This window comes from Lipophrys pholis (assembly GCF_963383615.2).
Source record: "Lipophrys pholis genome assembly, chromosome: 19".
In the NCBI taxonomy this organism is placed as follows: domain Eukaryota; kingdom Metazoa; phylum Chordata; class Actinopteri; order Blenniiformes; family Blenniidae; genus Lipophrys; species Lipophrys pholis.
In genome coordinates this window covers 3,093,402-3,115,945 of record NC_137647.1, presented here as the reverse complement: position 1 = coordinate 3,115,945, position 22,544 = coordinate 3,093,402, and the positions used below count along the sequence as shown (strand labels likewise).

Genomic DNA, 22,544 nt, shown 5'->3' with positions numbered 1-22,544 from the left:
CACATCTTCATCACCCCTCATCTTTAAAACCAGGGCCCTGATACTGACTCTCACAGGAGACAGAGGTAAGTCAGAAATGAGTCTATCATTTTATTCAAATGTTGATTTCAGTATTTCATATATTAGTGTGTATGTGTCTGAGCAAGCGAGAGATAATGATATGCATGTGTAATAATAACAGTAATAGTTCAAGTTTAAGTAGCAGTAATACTAGAATAAAAAAAAAACAATTATCAATAATGTACCAGGAATCATTTTTTTTTTTTTTTTAATGTTTTAAAGTTGAATGAAGTTTCCAGCTGAAATTATGACGAAGATTCAGTTCCATGTGATTATTTTAATGAATCTTTGAATAAATCTTTTTTTAATACAATACATAGCTAAATTTGCACGAGAATTTAAAAAAAACAAATTGACTTCCAAATAAACATATGCATATTATTATTGTTAATAACAATAATAATAATAATAATAATAATGATGATGATGATGATGATGATGATAATAATGATAATAATAATGGCTTGGCTTGATATAGCGCTTGTTTCACGCTGACTCAAAGCGTGTACAGAACCATTATTCATTCATACCAATCCCACCAGTGATGGTAAGCTACGTTGTAACCACAGCTGCCCTGGGGCTGCTGACAGACGTGATTCTTATTACTTATTATTATAATAGATTACTATAATATAATAATAATTTCAATAATAATAATAATAATAATTTTTTTTATTATTATTATTATTATTATTATTATTATTATTATTATTATTATTATTATTATTAATTTGGTCCAAAAATATCATGTTAAGAGAGACCCAGAATAGAGCCTTGGGGGACTCCAAAAAGGTTAAATGACAAGAATAGATTTGGATTTTTGAGCTTGCTGCCAAAAGTTGCTTCCTTCACTGCATCTCTGTAGATAAAGGGACTGAAATACTGTAAGTGGCATTCAGTTCTTAATACATCTTGAATATTCGAAGAGGGGACAGTCGTGAGGTCTGAGCAAAATGTCAAGTTTGTGCGACCACAGCAGCACTTCTGCAAAAAGCTATTATTTCACTTTCTCCAGTTTGATGACAAGTCCGTTCCCTTTCAGTTTGTGCATCGACATGTTCCCCTCCAACCTTTGGATCTGCGTCGGCCTCGCGCTGTCCCTCCCCCGGGGTTCGTATCAGTCATGCACTGACGGGACACCCAAGCAGTGTCTCGACGCAGAATTGGCTCCCGGCGCCAATTTGGCCGGAGAAGGCTTCGACATCACCAAGATGGAGCGGAAGGGGGCTTTTGTGCTCGACATGAATCAGTGGAAACGCAAGGACAAGACGTGCACCCTGTGCAGCAACCCCTATCTGGAGAACAAGAGGCAGAAACTGCCCCTGTCTGTGGTCGACTGGAGGGCAAAACAGTCCTGCAGCAGCAAAGTGTCCTCCAAGCTCTACAAGTCCAGCGAGGCTCTCGTCAGCTCCAGCGTCTCCTCGGTGGAAAACAACTGGAAGTTCGGTTTAGACCTCAAGGTAGGAAGTAAAGGCGCCTCGCTGATGCTGGCCGGAACCAACTCCAAACTGTCCGACTACTCCATGGAGAAAACCAAGAACGACAAGTTCAGCTTCATGAGCCACGGCGCGTCCTGCGAGTACTACAGGTGAGTGGACGAGGACCAGACTTCACTTTTTCCTCCACATTTAAATAATTTCTGGACTATAAGCCACTACTTTATTCACACGACTTGAACCTGCGGCTTCAACGACGACGCGGCTAAGTTATGGATTTTTATGGGGTAACGAGCTTCATGCCGCCAGATTGGGCAACACTTCTTCTCCAAAAATGTGCCCTGAAAGTGATATTTATGTCTTCCACACCTCGTCGTGTGCGGCTTTATGTGGTCTGGTCGAACTCCAGCAGCTTGACAGCCCTGAGTGATGCGTTCAGGTGCATCACGTAACTCCGACCCGCCTCAGAATCACAATCAGCAAATAACCAATGAAATAACTTTTATCAACAGAGATAAAAATAAAAAAAAACCTCAGTTTTTGTGTATTTTTGCTGTAATCCTCTCTCTCGCAGCTACCGAGTGTCCAACACTCCCAAGTTGCACAAGGAATTCACCAAAGCAGTGAAACAGCTCCCGGAGGTCTACACTGCAGAAAACAAGCAGAACTTTTACAAACTGATCGACAACTTCGGCACCCATTACATCACCAAGGTAAAACAAATAAATCTGTGGGTTTTTTTTTTCTCTGTTAAAAGAGCTAAATATTTACAGATGTGTGTTTGATCGCAGGTAAAATTAGGAGGCAGTGTCCAGTCTGTGACCAGCGTCAAGCAGTGCTTGGCCAGCCTGCAGGGCCTCAGCGTGGAGGAGGTGCAGTCGTGTCTGGAAGTCGAGGCGTCCGCCAGCTTCAGAGTCACGGTCAATGCCGAAAGCAAACACTGCAACAAGGACATACAGAAGACGGGAAGCAAATCGCACTTCTCCAGCGTCTTCACCGACAGGTAGGGCGCTGGGTTTTCTGTGTAAACCATGGTTTTAGGGAGCCAGCCGTCCAGCCGTCATTTGGACGGTCAATTTTCCGGAAAAGTCGGCCAAAGAAATAGCGGCCGTGTTGCTCAAAGCGTCTAAAATATGCGGTATAATGACCATCACTGCTTGTCACCGTCTAATTTTGCCTGAATTCATCATCATCGGCTCGTGTACACAACCCACAACTGACTTCCGGTTTTGCATTATGCCCAGCGTGATTGGTCAATTGATACCATGTGGCCTACACCTTTTGAAAGGCAGCCTCTGATCGGTTCCTGATTCTCTGACTCATCCTGGTGCGTTCAAATGCTGAAGCAGAGAGGAGGAATTTCCTTTCCAAGATGTTGAGTAATTATCTCCGCAGAATCCACACAGGTGATGTTATTTATAAGGACCGATGATCGATCAAATTTTTCACTTCCAAAATGAAATGAGAATATAAGAAGAGAATATAATTTTTCAATGGACACCTAAAACACCAATTCCTGCCTAAAACCATGGTGGACCCCAAACAATACTATAAAGTTTTCACTTGAGATTGTGGTAAATGGGGCCCGGGTTTGACGCTTTGTTTTTTTACAGGTTCACAGAGATAAAGGGAGGCCACACCACGGAACCGGACCTCCTGTTCTCCGCCCACAAAGAGCCCTCGGCCTACAAAGACTGGCTGATGACGGTTCCACGCAATCCCGACGTCGTCTCCTACTCGCTGGACTCGCTGCACGAGCTGCTGCCTGGAAACACCTCGGCCTGGCGCAGCCTGCGCTCGGCCATCAGCCACTACGTCCTGGAGAAAGGCCTGTTGAGGAACTGCAGCGGGCCGTGTGCGGCCGGCAGGCGGGGCGACCCGCATGATCCCTGCGTCTGCCGGTGCCACCACAACACCGCCGTGAACCAGGACTGCTGCCCGACCCGCAGAGGCATGGCCCAGGTCAAGATCACGGTGCAGCGGGCCTCCGGTCTGTGGGTCTTATGTTTAAATAATGTTTAAAGAAAAGATTTTACACATTAACTCAAAGAATACACAAACAAATTCTACAACTATCATTGTAGATATCTTTATACCTGCCGCAGCACATTACACATGCAGAAACCAGAAGATTCACTGAGTGAATCTGGAGTATTTACAGTCTGTTTATCCAGATTTTCTTTGAAAATCAAAACATCACTGCTTTACCTCAATTGAAGGCTCGAGTTTTAGTTTGAATGCAAACTTCCGGTGTGATTCTATGTCGCCGAGTGCAACTTGACGCGCCTCTTCAGCTCCAGCTGCCTTCACTTCATTGAAACGTTGCAGTTTTCACCTGAGCCCACAGAGGAGGGGAAAAAACTGTTTAAAATGACTAATAAAGAGAAAACTGGTCAATAAATTCATTAACCTCTGCAATCACTCAGAGATTTTCAATAATGAGGCCAATAAAAAATGTTAGATAGAAGACAGGAACATTTTAAATAAACTTAAATAATCTTTAGAAATAGTACCAACCAACCACCCTTCCCTTAAGTTTTCCATATAAAGCAGTGATTTCCAGCGATAAGTTGAGGTTTGTGTTCATAACAAGCGAACAGAGGGATTATTACGCACTCATACTTGAGTGAAATGCAAGTAAACGTCAAGTTTTTAAAAAAAACTTCTACATAGACAGTTAACGTTATTATTAATGGAAGTAGTAATGACTATAAAATACTTAAAATGTGCACTCCACTGAATTTACAGTTACATAACCTAAATTGTAATGAATTACATGTATAACTGTGGTGTTGTTGATAATACCATTGAAGAAAGAGTACTGAAAACACTTTTCAAGAGAAAATGCGTTGTTTTTGCATTTTCGTTTTATATAAGTTTCATGTTTACACGGAAACAGCGAAACACAAGGGACGTTTTGCATTTTGACTTGAAATGGTTTCTGTGTGAATGGGGCCAAAGTATTTGCTTCTTTGAATACTTTAATTGACATTGTGAAATCAGCTATTTAATTTAATTTACTTACATAAAATATGGACTTGAACAAAAAAATAAAAAACCTGTAAAAATTTAAATATGGTAAACAAACTAAGTTAATAGAATCGTCACGATTTAAAAAAAAAACAACTAATTAAATTATACACATTAGTATCAATAGCATTAAGCACGAGTATAATTAAATACTGAAAGAAAATCATTCTTCCGCTCGTCACCTTCAGCTGTGTATTTGTAATATATTTCTTAGTTTTGACCCCGACTGCAGTGCGGCTCCACTTCTACGTCACGAAATCAATATGGAGGTGAATCCTGCCGTTTTCACTGTGTTACACTTCAGCAACGGAGTCACAGGATTCCCAGGAATTCCCACACCGGCGACTCTCCAGTAATCCTGTGTAGAAGGAAGCTGTGGGTGAATCACACCGTCGCCTCCGCCCACTCCTCCGCCTGGCCGCTCGGGCCTGATGACATGCAGATAGCGCCTCTGCAGGAATGTGATAAAACCAGAGCTGCTTTTTTACTGCTGCACTTCTCAGGGTGGACAGATGTTACACTTTCACTCCCTCTTTAAACATTTATCTTCTGTTTTTGTTCTGAATAACAGTGCTCTTTCTCTTGGATCGTGTTGTTTCTTTTTCTGTTGTTTTTTTCTACTTCAAGCTCAAGGTGAACTTTGTTAACTCTGAGGGACAATTTGCAGCACAGCCAGCAGTAAAACACAGATCATAATCTAGAGCTACACTCGGTAGAGCACAGACTCTCACCGATGCCACATTTGTTTGTGGAACCGAGTTAGCGTAGCTAGCATGATAGCCGTTAGCTTATATCGATGCTAACTCGCCTGTCAGGTAGCTACATCACCGTGTGAAACACTGAGCCGGGAGCGTCTCCGTGGCAACGGACGCTGATCTCCTTTGGTCTCCTCAATGAGGTGCCTCTCCCATCGTCTTTCTATGGATTTTATTTTATTTTTTGCAGTTTTTGGTTCAATCGGAAACAGTTAGTCATTCATGTTTAAAAATCGAATCGATTGAGAAATCATCCCTGACAATTAAATCCACTTTGGGTGAGTCGTATACACCAGTGGCGGCTCCAGAGAGCCGTGGTGCTATGGGGGAGCTCGATCTTCCAGTGACGGTGTTGGGGAATTTAAGGATCTCTAGTTTACTTTCTACTTTCACCGACAATATGCGTGCACCGTGCACGTAACAGTCGTGCACAAACAGCAATTACGCTGCGATGTAAAACATTATAACGCGACACAATACGCAACATATTTAGCCATGGTGATAAAGATGAACACACACAGCAGGTTGTCATTTCGGCCTCACACACGGAGGCCACTAACTCCTGCTGCCAGTCACCAAAACCTCCACTGAATGAAAAATATTCGGTTCAATGGCTCTAATGATATATTAATAAACACAGCATACAGATAACAGGAGTCACAATTCGGATCTCGGTCACTAAATGGGCGATAATGATACGCTCACCATTAGGTGTCATAATAAAATGATATGTTGGTTATGTGCTTTAGAGCAAAGGCATTAATGAGTTTGTCTTTTTTTTTTTTTTTTTTTTTTTTTTAAACCACTGTATTTTTTATCACTGTAAGTTACAATCAGCAGGAAAAAAGTACTCCTAATAACAGGAAGTAGTAAGTTCAAATGTTAATCATGCGCTGCAGCTATTGGCTGAATCACATTACACTGCTTTTTGATTTTTAAAAAAAATACATACGTAAATACATGTTATATTAGTATATTTATTAATTAAACAGACAACAAATTATTGTATTCACACATAAAAAAAAAATGTTGTTTCATATTTAACCTACTCCCCCCGGGAGTCACCAGAACAGATTGTTCTTTGAGTTTGTTCTTTTGTTAGCGGGTTTTTTTTGTGGTGACTTTAAACTGTTAAACTATGACTCATAGCTCCCCAGTCCTCTTCTCACCTTCCTTTCACCACACTGTGGGTAAAAGGTATATGTATTGAGTTTTCACACAACACTCCTCTTCCTCTGTCACACATCTTCATCACCCCTCATCTTTAAAACCAGGGCCCTGATACTGACTCTCACAGGAGACAGAGGTAAGTCAGAAATGAGTCTATCATTTTATTCAAATGTTGATTTCAGTATTTCATATATTAGTGTGTATGTGTCTGAGCAAGCGAGAGATAATGATATGCATGTGTAATAATAACAGTAATAGTTCAAGTTTAAGTAGCAGTAATACTAGAATAAAAAAAAAACAATTATCAATAATGTACCAGGAATCATTTTTTTTTTTTTTTTAATGTTTTAAAGTTGAATGAAGTTTCCAGCTGAAATTATGACGAAGATTCAGTTCCATGTGATTATTTTAATGAATCTTTGAATAAATCTTTTTTTAATACAATACATAGCTAAATTTGCACGAGAATTTAAAAAAAACAAATTGACTTCCAAATAAACATATGCATATTATTATTGTTAATAACAATAATAATAATAATAATAATAATGATGATGATGATGATGATGATGATAATAATGATAATAATAATGGCTTGGCTTGATATAGCGCTTGTTTCACGCTGACTCAAAGCGTGTACAGAACCATTATTCATTCATACCAATCCCACCAGTGATGGTAAGCTACGTTGTAACCACAGCTGCCCTGGGGCTGCTGACAGACGTGATTCTTATTACTTATTATTATAATAGATTACTATAATATAATAATAATTTCAATAATAATAATAATAATAATTTTTTTTATTATTATTATTATTATTATTATTATTATTATTATTATTATTATTATTATTATTAATTTGGTCCAAAAATATCATGTTAAGAGAGACCCAGAATAGAGCCTTGGGGGACTCCAAAAAGGTTAAATGACAAGAATAGATTTGGATTTTTGAGCTTGCTGCCAAAAGTTGCTTCCTTCACTGCATCTCTGTAGATAAAGGGACTGAAATACTGTAAGTGGCATTCAGTTCTTAATACATCTTGAATATTCGAAGAGGGGACAGTCGTGAGGTCTGAGCAAAATGTCAAGTTTGTGCGACCACAGCAGCACTTCTGCAAAAAGCTATTATTTCACTTTCTCCAGTTTGATGACAAGTCCGTTCCCTTTCAGTTTGTGCATCGACATGTTCCCCTCCAACCTTTGGATCTGCGTCGGCCTCGCGCTGTCCCTCCCCCGGGGTTCGTATCAGTCATGCACTGACGGGACACCCAAGCAGTGTCTCGACGCAGAATTGGCTCCCGGCGCCAATTTGGCCGGAGAAGGCTTCGACATCACCAAGATGGAGCGGAAGGGGGCTTTTGTGCTCGACATGAATCAGTGGAAACGCAAGGACAAGACGTGCACCCTGTGCAGCAACCCCTATCTGGAGAACAAGAGGCAGAAACTGCCCCTGTCTGTGGTCGACTGGAGGGCAAAACAGTCCTGCAGCAGCAAAGTGTCCTCCAAGCTCTACAAGTCCAGCGAGGCTCTCGTCAGCTCCAGCGTCTCCTCGGTGGAAAACAACTGGAAGTTCGGTTTAGACCTCAAGGTAGGAAGTAAAGGCGCCTCGCTGATGCTGGCCGGAACCAACTCCAAACTGTCCGACTACTCCATGGAGAAAACCAAGAACGACAAGTTCAGCTTCATGAGCCACGGCGCGTCCTGCGAGTACTACAGGTGAGTGGACGAGGACCAGACTTCACTTTTTCCTCCACATTTAAATAATTTCTGGACTATAAGCCACTACTTTATTCACACGACTTGAACCTGCGGCTTCAACGACGACGCGGCTAAGTTATGGATTTTTATGGGGTAACGAGCTTCATGCCGCCAGATTGGGCAACACTTCTTCTCCAAAAATGTGCCCTGAAAGTGATATTTATGTCTTCCACACCTCGTCGTGTGCGGCTTTATGTGGTCTGGTCGAACTCCAGCAGCTTGACAGCCCTGAGTGATGCGTTCAGGTGCATCACGTAACTCCGACCCGCCTCAGAATCACAATCAGCAAATAACCAATGAAATAACTTTTATCAACAGAGATAAAAATAAAAAAAAACCTCAGTTTTTGTGTATTTTTGCTGTAATCCTCTCTCTCGCAGCTACCGAGTGTCCAACACTCCCAAGTTGCACAAGGAATTCACCAAAGCAGTGAAACAGCTCCCGGAGGTCTACACTGCAGAAAACAAGCAGAACTTTTACAAACTGATCGACAACTTCGGCACCCATTACATCACCAAGGTAAAACAAATAAATCTGTGGGTTTTTTTTTTCTCTGTTAAAAGAGCTAAATATTTACAGATGTGTGTTTGATCGCAGGTAAAATTAGGAGGCAGTGTCCAGTCTGTGACCAGCGTCAAGCAGTGCTTGGCCAGCCTGCAGGGCCTCAGCGTGGAGGAGGTGCAGTCGTGTCTGGAAGTCGAGGCGTCCGCCAGCTTCAGAGTCACGGTCAATGCCGAAAGCAAACACTGCAACAAGGACATACAGAAGACGGGAAGCAAATCGCACTTCTCCAGCGTCTTCACCGACAGGTAGGGCGCTGGGTTTTCTGTGTAAACCATGGTTTTAGGGAGCCAGCCGTCCAGCCGTCATTTGGACGGTCAATTTTCCGGAAAAGACGGCCAAAGAAATAGCGGCCGTGTTGCTCAAAGCGTCTAAAATATGCGGTATAATGACCATCACTGCTTGTCACCGTCTAATTTTGCCTGAATTCATCATCATCGGCTCGTGTACACAACCCACAACTGACTTCCGGTTTTGCATTATGCCCAGCGTGATTGGTCAATTGATACCATGTGGCCTACACCTTTTGAAAGGCAGCCTCTGATCGGTTCCTGATTCTCTGACTCATCCTGGTGCGTTCAAATGCTGAAGCAGAGAGGAGGAATTTCCTTTCCAAGATGTTGAGTAATTATCTCCGCAGAATCCACACAGGTGATGTTATTTATATGGACCGATGATCGATCAAATTTTTCACTTCCAAAATGAAATGAGAATATAAGAAGAGAATATAATTTTTCAATGGACACCTAAAACACCAATTCCTGCCTAAAACCATGGTGGACCCCAAACAATACTATAAAGTTTTCACTTGAGATTGTGGTAAATGGGGCCCGGGTTTGACGCTTTGTTTTTTTACAGGTTCACAGAGATAAAGGGAGGCCACACCACGGAACCGGACCTCCTCTTCTCCGCCCACAAAGAGCCCTCGGCCTACAAAGACTGGCTGATGACGGTTCCACGCAATCCCGACGTCGTCTCCTACTCGCTGGACTCGCTGCACGAGCTGCTGCCTGGAAACACCTCGGCCTGGCGCAGCCTGCGCTCGGCCATCAGCCACTACGTCCTGGAGAAAGGCCTGTTGAGGAACTGCAGCGGGCCGTGTGCGGCCGGCAGGCGGGGCGACCCGCATGATCCCTGCGTCTGCCGGTGCCACCACAACACCGCCGTGAACCAGGACTGCTGCCCGACCCGCAGAGGCATGGCCCAGGTCAAGATCACGGTGCAGCGGGCCTCCGGTCTGTGGGGGGACTTTTGTACCGCCACCGACGGATTTGTGAAGGTGATCTTCGATAAGGTGCCGTACATGTCACCCGTCATTAACAACAACAACAACCCGCACTGGGAGTTTGTGGTGGACCTCGGCCCTCGGGATCTGTCCACGGTGAACAGGGTGCGGTTCGAGGTCTGGGATCGGGACGGCGGCTGGGACAAGGACGACCATCTGGGGGGATGCGAGCAGGTTCTGTCGGCGGGCGAGAAGGCAGACATGTGCTATCTGAACCACGGCAAGCTGTTCTTCAAATGGGAAGTGAAATGCGCCCCGGGCCTGGGAGGGAAGTCGTGCGGCGACTACGTCCCGTCCCCGATGAGTCAGAGCATGAAGAGGCTGTACGTGTCGCGTCACGCCCGCCCTATTCCAAAGGCCATGCTGTCAGAGATGGGAGTGTTTGTTCGTGGGGGAGCAAGAGTCTGACTGCAGGCAGGGATACGATGCAGAATAACGGCTTCACTCAGGCTTACGCTCGTGATGAAAGCCACAGTGTTTTAAAGCATTAAGGTCGAAGGTCGTGTCGTCAAAACGCATAATCATTGCTTTTCTTTTTAACTGTCTCTAGTAGCGGTTCCCACGCTTTCTTCTTTGTTGTTGTTTCTTACATAGATATCTTCCCACAAACCCTCTCAACAGGCTTTTTTTCTTTTCTTTTTAGAGACGTCAGAGGTTTCAGTTGTGTTCAAGGATTACGTTTTCAAAATGCCACAACTGGCCTGATGCAGAGGATGAATCGTAACATATTACAACCATGTCAATCTAGAAATGCTGAGCAGAATCACGGCTCATTCTATTCTGGTCTGAGTTTCCATTAAATCCATGACCTCAGAAGAGTTTATAACTTCCCCAACAGAGTTGTTCTTTATTAATTGCATATTTTACATTTCTTTAGTTTTTTGAGGATTATTATGCGATATACATCGTGACCGGTTGGGAAAAAACCACTTCCTGGTACCGAGGCTTCACTTCCTGGACAGAAAGACAGATAAAAAGGATAATTGTAGGGAGGGATGTCCTGATTGGATCTGCAGTGTTTGATCGGGGCTGATTTTAACGTTTCTTAATTGTTCTGAAAGCAAAAACGGTCCAAAGGTCACTTGTAGTATCTCCAATAAAAGATCAGAGCTTCAGTCAGTGTAACTAAAAGTGGACTGAGAGCAATAATTCTGATGGGGACATTCTTGATTGTAACACCAACATGTCAATCTCGTTGTACTTTACCTTTAATAATGCTGTTTTTCACAAAACAGCCCATTATCAAGAAATCTTCCCATGCAGATGCAGATATACTGTTATGTAGATTTCCCAAAAGGAAAATGGGTTTTTCCCAATCTGAAGTCAGGAAGTTACCACTTCCAAGCGACTGCTGAAGGCAGCAATACTCCCAAGTTCAGTTTTGAAGAGAAACACAAAATGAAATAGTGAAGAAAGTGGCTTCAAAGGTTGGTTTCCCTCAGTAGAGTTTGTGTATTCTCCCTGTTTGTGGGTGGTAAATGTTGCATTTATTAATCCGCTCATTCATTGGTTTGAATGTGACCCTTTTGTATTTCTTAAAGTTGATTCATGTGGATTCCTGCGGCTTGTTTTCAGTCGTTTAGTGCAGAGAAATGAAATAAAGTTAATTCTTTGCGACTTTCGTTTCATTGTCAGTTTGTGGTTTTTCTCACTGCTTCTGAATTACCTTCCATCGAAATGATGACAGAGTTCAGAACGTACCATTATCCCCCCTGCCCCCCCCCCCACCACTTCAGAGAAATGACGGCTTTGTGGTCTCTGGTTCCTTCTTGACTGGAAGGCCGACCGACTCTCATGTCATCGCGATTCGTTCGACTTCACGTGTGAAATCGCTGGCTCCTCCCACTCAGCTCTGCTCTACATAGATGCAACTGTCAAACCACTAACACCCCCCCACCCTCCATCTTGAGACCACCACCTCAACATCTCCGATTTTCCATATTCGTGTGAAGCAGCAGTGAGAAGGTGAGTCCCGGCGCCTCACACCAAATAGTTTGTTTTTATTTCTTGCAGGTTTTTATTATAGTTCAGTCGTGTCACATACAGAAGAGTAGCGTCTTTAAATATCCATGAGACAATCGGCCAAAGCTATTTGTTGAGAGACCATATTTAGAGCAAAGTTGACAGTGAAGAGTGAATTGTAGCAGAGTTTTGATGGGAAGTGAAGCTCGTCAATGAAAACATCTAAACTGTTAGGAAAGAGGCAACTAAAGAAAAACTGAAAAGAATCTGTATCATGTTTCTTCTCTGGGGAAATCCACAGGCAAAGTAAAGAAGACTTGAAAATAAGTTTCTGTAGGTTGTTTTTTTTAATAGATCTACAGTATTGCTGCATGCAGGCATGTCAGTGTGGAGTTTGAACATTCTCCCTGTTTCCTCTGGGAACTTTCTCCTTCAGTCCAAAGTCATAAGTTTGAGGTTAAACTTACTGTACCACAGAAAACCTTTAAAATCTACCTCCTGTAAAAGGTCTCACCTCTGCACAGAGAACAAACCAACCCACCAAAACAAGACCATCACCTCTCGGTTCCTCTAATTTCCAACCCGCAGTTCCCTGAATCGATCCCACCGAAGTCGATTTTGTTTACAAACAAACAGAATTTGGGGTCTGTAGGAGATGGCAAAGATGACGTCGCGGCACCTCCAGCGATAATAAACATTTGAGAGATTCGGCCCGGTGAAAAACCCAGACGTCCTCAGCGAATCGAGATCTGGCGAGATCGAGTGTGCAAACGGAATCTTGCCTCGGGGAATCTTCAGCCGTTTCCGTGACGCTGCGACGTCAACAAACTCCGGGTGTCTTTCACAGAATGTAAACGCTGGAAACACGAGGTTTTGTGAGCGTGAAGACGAACGTCCTTCAGAACGGTAGAACGAAGGAACTTTGATTCGCGACTCTAAATCATGCAAGCGTGTGAATATGAACGTGTTGATCTGTCCGGCCGGGATCAGAACCATCAACCTGTAAACACAATGAAGATTTTAGTCCAGGGGCGTCAAACACACCGCCACAGTGCCATGATAACCTTTAAATTTAAACTTTAAAGTTTTGATTTGTTGTGGAGAAGAGTAACATGTGAAAATGAAACGACAATGGCAGAAGCGACGAAAACAAAAAAGATAGAACCCAGTAAATGAACTGCAAAAAAACATGTCCAATGTTCTAAATTGTAGTCATGAAACATCAGGCGTTTTATGCTTATTTCAAAGGTTAAATATTGCGGCTCCAAACAAGTTTTACGCGGTAGAAAAAAGGCCAAAGTGGCTCTTTTGGTCATAAAGGCTGCAGAATCCCGGTTTAACAGCACAAGATAAAGAATCAGAGGAAGATAAAGATGAAGCGTAACGACCCCCGACGGTAAGTTTTCTGCTCAGATAAGACTTAAAACACAAGACTTTGGCCTGAACACACACACACACACACACACACACACACTTCACAACAGAATCATCTTGTGACTTTAATAAGGCAAATAAGTGCACATGGCCGTATCTGGATTTGTTCCAACCTTCCTGACAGTCGCAGAATACGTGATTAAATAATAGCGTTAAATATAAACTGTGGGAAATTAGGGAGGAGACATCTAATCTGCTTTTTAATTTAAGATCAAATAAAAGTTTGCAAAGTATCTTTTAGTCTCGGTCAGGTCATCAGACTGATGTTTCACATAAAAAATTTTTTTAAATGGTGGAGCAATAAATTGTTCAGATTTGCAACAGATTTTGTCAAATATAATGGAATTTATCACTAAAAAGTAAATTCAAATATCCAATAATCAATGGCTCATGCAATATAATTACAAAAGGTACAAAAGCACGGATGGGTCACGTGTAATCTCTTAAACACCTGATGGGAATTTTTATTTTTCAACAAATCCTTCAAGTAAGTAAGTAAGTAAATTTTATTTCTAAAACGCTTTTCACAGACATAGAGTCACAAAGTGCTTCACAGTAAAAACAGATAAAAACAGATAAGAGAAAAAAACATCTTAAAAACACAACAAATGGCGAGAGTCAGTGGCAGCGAGGGCCGATTGGACTAGAATTCTTTGGCAAACAAATGTGTTTTTAGGCCCTTTTTAAAGATGTCCGCTGAGTCCAGGGAGCGCAGGTCGAGTGCGAGTTCATTCCAAAGTCGGGGTGCGGCAGCTTTGAGTGATCGGTCTCTCCGATCATCGTCTTCAGGGTTGCAGAGTGTCTATTAATGGATCAATGTCTACAATCCTTTTTAACTATTTCATGTCCACATCAGGAGTCTGAACATCTCAACCAGACGGACTTTACGAACGTGAATCACGGCGAAATATGAGCGTGAGCAGGTCAAATCTAGAATTGTACGCGTCAAAGGAAACAAGACCGAAAAGTAAATGTGAAAGTGCGTTTCTGTCATTTATACTCCTCCAGAAACCTGAGCTGTTTGTTAGTCATAGTATTTGCGGTGACGGGCTGCTGCCTGTGTATTTCTGTACCTGCATCTATCCAGCTTCTGTGACCACTTTAACCTGAACAGGATGTTTGTGGAGGGCGAGAGCTTTATTCCAAATGAGGGCGAGGCTGGAGGTCCTTTACGACGCGGGCAAACATGAAGTACTGATAATCCATGTACACGTTCACAGATCATCAGCTGTCGAAGAGAAATAAATACTTTCCCCTTCATCGGGTGCTTACGTACGGAAGAGTTTTAGGGCCACTGAAGAAAAAAAAGATTCGGAGGCAAAAAAAAAAAAAAAACTTCGTGGCCCCAGAAAAAGTCGAAAATCAAAGTCGAGATTTTATTTCTCTTCACGGAGAGACGTCTGTCCATCCCTCATCATTTGCCCGTAGATGCGAACTCACATTAAGTCACTTAATTCTGTCTATATCGGGTTGCTTACTGCTTATGGACGTGTGATTTTACACAGGATTTCCTTGATTAATAAGAACATTTAAATAAGCAGCCCGGGATCCGCGTCTTTGTCCTTCGTACTCGACGAACTTCCACAACGGAACCAGGCAGCAGGCTGCTCCGTCTCTTCTGGTCCTGGTACTGATGATAACTGACCGTGTTTATGAGCGAGATTCTGTCCTGAAGCATCTTTTCACCACTTCATTAAACCGCCTGATGCATTATGAGGAAGCAGTCACACAGGCTGGCATGTGGATGGACCGACTTTCTTTTCCACCTTGAAAAAAAAAATCTCGAATTTGAATTTCGACTTTTTCTGGGGCAACGAAGGTTTTTTTTTTTTTTTTTAGCCTCCGAAAAAAAAATCTCGAAAATGATTTTCGATTTTTTTGGGGGCCACGAAGTTTTTTTTTTTATTTTTTTTTAATTTTTTGGAGGCTAAAAAAAAACTAAAAAACTCCGTGGCCTCAAAAAAAGTCGAAAATCAAAGTCGAGATTTTTTTTTTTTTCACGGTGGGAAAGAAAGTCGGTCCATCCACATGCCAGCCTGTGTGACTGCTTCCTCATAATGCATCATGTGAATTCACATCTACGGGCAAATGATGAGGGATGGACAGACGTCTCTCCGTGAAGAGAAATAAAATCTCGACTTTGATTTTCGACTTTTTCTGGGGCCACGGAGTTTGTTTGTTTTTTTAGCCTCCGAATTTTTTTTTTTCTTCAGTGGCCCTAAAACTCTTCCGTACTACATGTTTATAAAAAGCTTTAGAAAATATTGAAACTGATCATATTTACATAGTTTTTAATGACTTAAGGTTTAAGAAAAAAAATGTATTAGTAGATTTAAAATTCTTACTCCATCTTAATAGGCGCACGGTGCTGCTGTCCTGCAAAAACATGAGTTTTTAATTAGAAAAGTGATGATTTTTCTCATTATTACTCATAAAAATAAAGATGGAAGTGGCTGTATAGGGTCACCGTCCACATAAAGGCGTAAAAGAGACGCAGAGGATTTGATCAGAACTTAAACATTTTATCTAAATTGCAATAAGTGGACAGTCACAAAGGAATAGAAAAAATAATACGGACAATTATAATAAATATTATAGTCCATGACAGTAGGAATAATTAAAAAAAATGGTGATAAACAAATCTAAGTTCTTGCATGATAATATTGACAGTGATTGGAAATGTATTAAAGATTGTTATTATTGCACAGAATGAATAAACTAATAATGTATATGGCACCCAGAGAACAGTTCTGGTCATTAAAAAGTGCAGCGTGTCAAATTGTTTGGGATTTAGGTTGGACGTTGCTTTTTAGTTTGTGTATTTTAAATTTGGAAAGTCTGCATTTCCTTCCAGAGAGCAGCATGGAGACTGGATAACTGGGTGGTTCAGTATCGAGGACTTGTACAGTACACTCATGAACTTCCTCCTCCCTCACGTTTCTCTTTCAGATTAAAAGCACCATCGTCTGATCGGCAGCATGTTCCCCTCCAACCTTTGGATCTGCGTCGGCCTCGCGCTGTCCCTCCCCCGGGGTTCGTATCAGTCGTGCACTGACGGGACACCCAAGCAGTGTCTCGACGCAGAATTCGCTCCCGGCGCCAATTTGGCCGGAGAAGGCTTCGACATCACCAAGATGGAGCGGAAGGGGGCTTTCGTGCTCGACATGAATCAGTGGAAACGCAAGGACAAGACGTGCACCCTGTGCAGCAACCCCTATCTGGAGAACAAGAGGCAGAAACTGCCCCTGTCTGTGGTCGACTGGAGGGCAAAACAGTCCTGCAGCAGCAAAGTGGCCTCCAAGCTCTACAAGTCCAGCGAGGCTCTCGTCAGCTCCAGCGTCTCCTCGGTGGAAAACAACTGGAAAGTCAACCTGGACGTTGAGATGCCCACAAAAGGCGGCTCGCTGATGCTGGCTGGAACCGATTCCAAACTGTCCGACTACTCCATGGGGAAAACAAAGGAGGACAAGTTCAGCTTCTCGAGTCAGAGCGTGTCCTGTGAGTACTACAGGTAAGAGGCCGAGCTCTTTGGTTCCACATGTTGTGCAGCAGCGTCTTTTTTTTATTCCCGGCACTATTGGTGCAGTGTGTGCAACTTAATACATGAACCCATCTACTGACATTCACAAAACAGATGAAATTAATTTTCACCAAAAATACAAAGACTGGCATTTTTCTATCATGCTCACCACTGCCCCCACAGGCCATCGGTGGTATCACTCTGTTTGCTACACATATGTAATCTCCCTGGAAATTGAGTTAAACATGTAATGAACGCAGAGGACGGACAGCAGCCTCTTCTACATATTAAGTGTTGAGCATATTTAAGCCGAGCTGCATGAATCCTGTCTTTTCAATAATTCCGGGTTTAAAAAGTGTTTGATAATCTCTTTATACGTGGATAATGCTAAAACTAAAGACCACCATAACTTTCGGAGAGCTTTCAGCTAGGAGACTTTAATGTGCTATGACTATAACAAAAGATGTTTCTGCAGTGACTCACTGTACCACCTTGTGGAATAAAGTGGGATTACAACATTACACTTTAGCTGGTGAACTGATAGAGATCTCTGAGACAATTTGTTGTATTCTGTTAGTTGTTGGTGTTTTCGAATACTTTTACCTGCTTGATATTAGTTGATTATGCAACACTGATGATGTCGAGTATTGTGATAGAAATATATGTACTGTATATGACTTGTGATAAATAAACAAAACACAGTGATGATGTCTTTTTGCTTAGGGGTTTATAAACAGTGCTCTTTCTCTGGTTTGACCCAATTTAACCAGATTAAGCAGTTTATTTGTCTTTTTTTGGGTGACGTGTACATCTGTCACTCCTGATTTTTGTAATTTTTCTCGATTTTTGTGCTTTTGTTCTCTTGTCTCGTGTCAGGCAGTGGACCTCTGCTTGGTCAGTCATTTGCAACATTGATATTGCAAATGTTGATAGTGCATTAAAGTTCCTGTAAATCGTTGCAACCGAACTTTAAACAGTGAATTAATACATGTTAAATCTTCACAACAGCTACCGAGTCTCCGGCACCCCAAAGCTACACAGAGACTTCCGCAACGCGGTGAAAGGACTACCCAAAGTCTACTGCCCAGGAAACAAGCAACGGTTTTACAAACTGATCGACAACTTCGGCACTCACTACGTCACCAAGGTAACGGAAAGCAGCGCAACTACTTCAGCAGGAGAACGTCAGGCCTTTTCTAACGCGAGGATGTTTACAACGTGTGACCGCAGGTGAAGCTGGGGGGAAGCGTGACGTCGGTGACCAGCATCAGGCAGTGCCAGGCCAGCCTGGAGGGCCTCAGCGTGGAGGAGGTGGAGCTCTGTCTGGAGGCCGAGGCGTCGGTCAGCACCAAGATCAACGCCAAGTCGGAAGTCAAACACTGCAAGAAGAATTCCAACAAGATCGACGATAAAAAGTCGTACTCCGACCTCTTCAATGAACGGTACGGAGGAGGGCTCACCTAACAAAAGATTTCCTCTGCAGATCTTCACTTACTTCGGTTTTAAAAGTTGTGCGTGTGTGTGCGTCTTCTAGAATTTCAAAGTTTCAGTGTCTCAGATTTCTTTTGGCATAATATATTAAGTTTTATTCAACTATTAGCATTCATTTTATGTTTTCTTATTGATGAGTATATTAATACAACATTTTCCCAAACTGTTTCAGTCGTGCACTACTCTATAACAATGCTGTGCATAGGTGTGTACAGAATAGAGCATAACTTTATTGAAATAAATTGATTTATTTAGGCCTTTGTAACCCAGGTCTAAATTTGTACTATATTAAACATAATATATATATATAAATAATATATATTAATATATAAAATTTAAATGTTGACAGCACTTTTGTTGCGTTTCGGGAGAAACTGAAAACGCACAATCACTCAAATCAGCTTTCAACTTTCTACTTGAATCATCATTTATTTGTCTTCAAGCCTAACTACACTCAGGCCGCATTTACACGAACCAGAGTTTTTCCAAAAACAGATATTTCCACCTCTACATTCCCCCAAAAAATCTTCATTGCATGTACACCTGGTTCAGAGCTGCTATGAGCAGCCAGACCTGTAGGGGGCAGAGTAACAAGAAGCATGAAGCCATGATAGCCAATCAGAATCCTGGAAAAAAAAAAACAAAGTCATGAATTGTGATGTAAATCTCTGCCGACCCCTCTATAGATGCAAACTGAGACACAGAGTTTTTCTAAAGCTCCTCTGTGGCCGGGGTTTTCAGGAATCAACGTCTGTGGTGACTTGTAGCTGCGATTATGTGTGAATGCGCGGCCCAAACGCAGAGAAATCTCAGTTTTTTAAATACCCGGGTACGTGTGAACGTGGCCTTCGTTACCGCCATGTGATTGGCTGACGAGCTGTTAATGAGAAGTTGTAATAAAGTGGCTGGTGAGCCGTTTTCGACTGAAAGATCTTCCATGAATCATTTTCACTTTACAACGCAGGGCGAGCAGATTAGGGTTAAAACACATATTAATGGCACTTTTTGTTCGTTATTGTAACTCATAAAAGAGGGAAAGAAAAGCCATGAACTTTAATGCCAAAGAAGTAAATGAGTATTTTTAGTGTTTTAGCCCCAGAAGCACTCACTTGGTTTTAACGCTCGCTTCTATTTCACAGGTTCACAGACATAAAGGGAGGCCACAGCACGGAGCCAGACCTCCTCTTCTCTGCAAACAAGGATCCGTCAGCTTACAAACAATGGCTGGACACCGTGCCGCTCAATCCGGACATAATCTCCTATTCCCTGGACTCGCTGCATGAGCTGCTGCCCGTCAACACGCATGTACGAAAAAACCTGCGTGCCGCCATCAGCCACTACGTTCTGGAGAGGGCCCTGTGGAGGAACTGCACCGACGGCTGCCAGGCCGGGATAAAGAGCGACTCCAGGGATGCCTGCGTCTGCCAGTGTCACAACCAGGCCGCCGTCAACCGGGACTGCTGCCCGACGCGTGGCGGCATGGCCCGGGTCATCATCACGGTGCAGCGGGCGTCCGACCTGTGGGGGGACCAAACCACGGCCACCGACGGCTACGTGAAGGTGAAGTTCGGGCTGGAGGTCCAACGTACGTCCGTCATTCTCAACAACAACAATCCACACTGGGCTGCAGTCTTCGATTTGGGCACCCAGGATCTGTCCTCGACAAGACAGGTCCGGTTTGAAGTCTGGGATCAGGACAGCAACTGGGATGACGACCTGCTGGGCGAGTGCGAGCCGGTTCTGTCCGCGGGGGTCAAACAGGACCTGTGCGCCTTGCAGCATGGCAGGCTCTACTACAAAGTGGACGTGCAATGTGCTCCGAGCCTGAGCGGCGATTTCTGCACGAACTATAAAGCTTCGCCCATGACTCAAAGTCTGAAGAGGCTGTATGTTTCCCGCCATGCGCGCCCCGTTCCCAAAGCCATCCTGCTGCAGAAGGGTGTCTTCGTGAGTGAAACGAGTTCTCCAGCAAACCAGAGTCTGACTGCAGAGAGTCACTTGTTTGATCTCGAATAACAACCAGCATGGCTAAACTAGGCCCTGTTTACACGGCAACGGTTTCAAGTGAAAAGGCTAAACTTTTGTTGTGCTTTGGGTTTACGTGACGACGGTGCTGGAAGCCGCTGAAAACTCAACTTTCTATAAACAGTTTCTAAGGTTAATGCTTTTACAAACAAAATACTGTTCGGATACACCACGGCCGTGGTATATAGTTCTTCTGCACATGCTCAGTAGTAGGACAATAAGAAGTGTTTCCTCCGTGGTGTCATGACTCCCAGTCGATATATTCCTGGGACTTGGTACTTTTATTTTGACAGTCACCGTAATTACAATCCAACTCAGCCGTCTGTCCACTAGAATATTCATGTTCTCCCATGGTTGATTTTTTTATAGTGTATTATTCTCTCTCTGTTCTCTCTTAATGAAGAGTAATCAAGGATTAGTTCATTACAATTGTAAATATCAATGTTACATAAAGTTTAAAAGGGTCATATTATGCATAATTCACTCTCATGGTTTTCCATCAGTACTAATCGTCCTCATACCTGGACTGACGCCCCAGAAGTGAAGACAGTCTGTCCTCTCTGTCCCTGGCTTGTTTCAGGTTTTAAAAAGTGTGTTGCTCCAACCAGCCAATCAGAAATCAAACCCTGTATAGTGTCATCGGGGGTTTAGCCAATCCCAATCAAGGTAGGCCCTCCCTTTGACTCCTCCCACAATTAGGCAGCTCTGCTCTGGCACATGGCACCACGAGAGGAAGTACTTCCTCCTCTTCCCAAGATGGGAATGTGTGGGCGGAGCCAGTCCAGCTCACACAGACACAGCAGATTCTGAATGCAGCTCCTATGGTCCAATGTTCAAATGGAGGAAAATCAAGAAAGTTTGAATTAAAGGTTTTCGGACCAACGACACCATGTGGAAGTGTTGAAAGCCGTGTCATGTGACTCCTTTAATGTTCCTCTAAAAGTCTTTTAGCGGACGTGTACACCAGAGTTTGGCTTCACTGTAATGTTTTGGTAAATCAGGAATCGAGAGCTAAATCTAAATCTAGATTTAACTTTGCAGAATCAGCGTCCTTTTATAAAGTGAATCCCTTTTTAATACAGTGATTCCCAACCTTTTTCTTGAGGTACCCAAATTTTTACCACTATAAACGTTGGGGATCCTCCACCACACCTGGTGTGTGCAAAAAAAAATAAAAAATAAAAAGAAATTGGCTGAACCTCTAATGATGAGTTCCTTATCTCTGAAGAAAAACTCTTTAGCTTTACTTTTTAAAGGTAAAACATCTCATACCCCCTGTATATATCTGCATACTTTACAGCTTCAGTTCATCCTTAACTTAAAATATCTTAATGCTTTATATGTTTACAGCTTCATGTTTGCAGAATTACTATATTATACAGTACTGAGGCGGTTGGCACGGTGTCGTAGTGGTGAGCACAATGGAAGGCGAGACAGCCTGGGTTTGAATCCGAGTCGGGACATTTTCATGTGGCATTTGCATGTTCACCCCATGTCTGCGGTATGCAGTAATTATGAGCTCAGAAAGGTTTAATCCTTTCAGCCTTTATTTGCAGGTCTGTAATGTGATTACTTTAGACTGGTGTGAACGTGTTAACCTCGTCTGCTGGGTTTTACTTCAGCTATGTTGTCATCGCGTTATTGTGTCTCTACAAATTGATTTCTGCACATAAGGTCCGGCCGCGTTTCGCTCTGCTCTCCCACGCCGGTTCCAGATTTGCGATTTGGTTTTCCTCACACACGAAGCCTCGTTCGTAGAAAATGGATGAATAAAAGTCACTTCATTATCGTGTGAATCGGCGCCAGCTCCCGGTTGTGCTGTATTGTGTTTTCTTGTTTGTTTGTTTGTTTTTTTTAATCAATAAACTTTCTGTCGTATTCAATTTCGTCTGAACACTGTTGGCTCTGCGTGCCAGTGGTTTGATGTTCTTCAGTGGTGTTTGCCCACCACGCGAAAGGAAGCAGTGGAGCTTCCTGTGCACTCATGAGGTTTCGGTGACGGAGGGTTTGGTTTTGACTCAGGCGTCAGTTTCACGTAAGATAAGATAAGATAT

At 42.8% G+C, this 22,544-nt stretch overlaps 2 protein-coding genes across 2 annotated transcripts; both read left to right on the top strand.

The window, feature by feature from the left end:
• On the top strand, positions 1-11,681 carry LOC308124279 (perforin-1-like). Its single transcript, XM_080487202.1, has 9 exons — positions 1-65; positions 1,103-1,648; positions 2,071-2,209; positions 2,288-2,499; positions 3,110-3,490; positions 7,625-8,170; positions 8,593-8,731; positions 8,810-9,021; positions 9,632-11,681. Exons 2-9 carry the CDS (start codon positions 1,116-1,118, stop codon positions 10,464-10,466), a joined length of 2,997 nt encoding a protein of 998 aa, XP_080343328.1. The 5' UTR covers positions 1-65; positions 1,103-1,115; the 3' UTR covers positions 10,467-11,681.
• A 216-nt stretch (positions 11,682-11,897) lies between these two features.
• Positions 11,898-22,371, top strand: LOC308124596 (perforin-1-like). Its single transcript, XM_080487680.1, has 5 exons — positions 11,898-12,023; positions 16,404-16,965; positions 17,983-18,121; positions 18,205-18,416; positions 19,605-22,371. Exons 2-5 carry the CDS (start codon positions 16,433-16,435, stop codon positions 20,479-20,481), a joined length of 1,761 nt encoding a protein of 586 aa, XP_080343806.1. The 5' UTR covers positions 11,898-12,023; positions 16,404-16,432; the 3' UTR covers positions 20,482-22,371.
• The last annotated feature ends 173 nt before the right edge of the window (positions 22,372-22,544 follow it).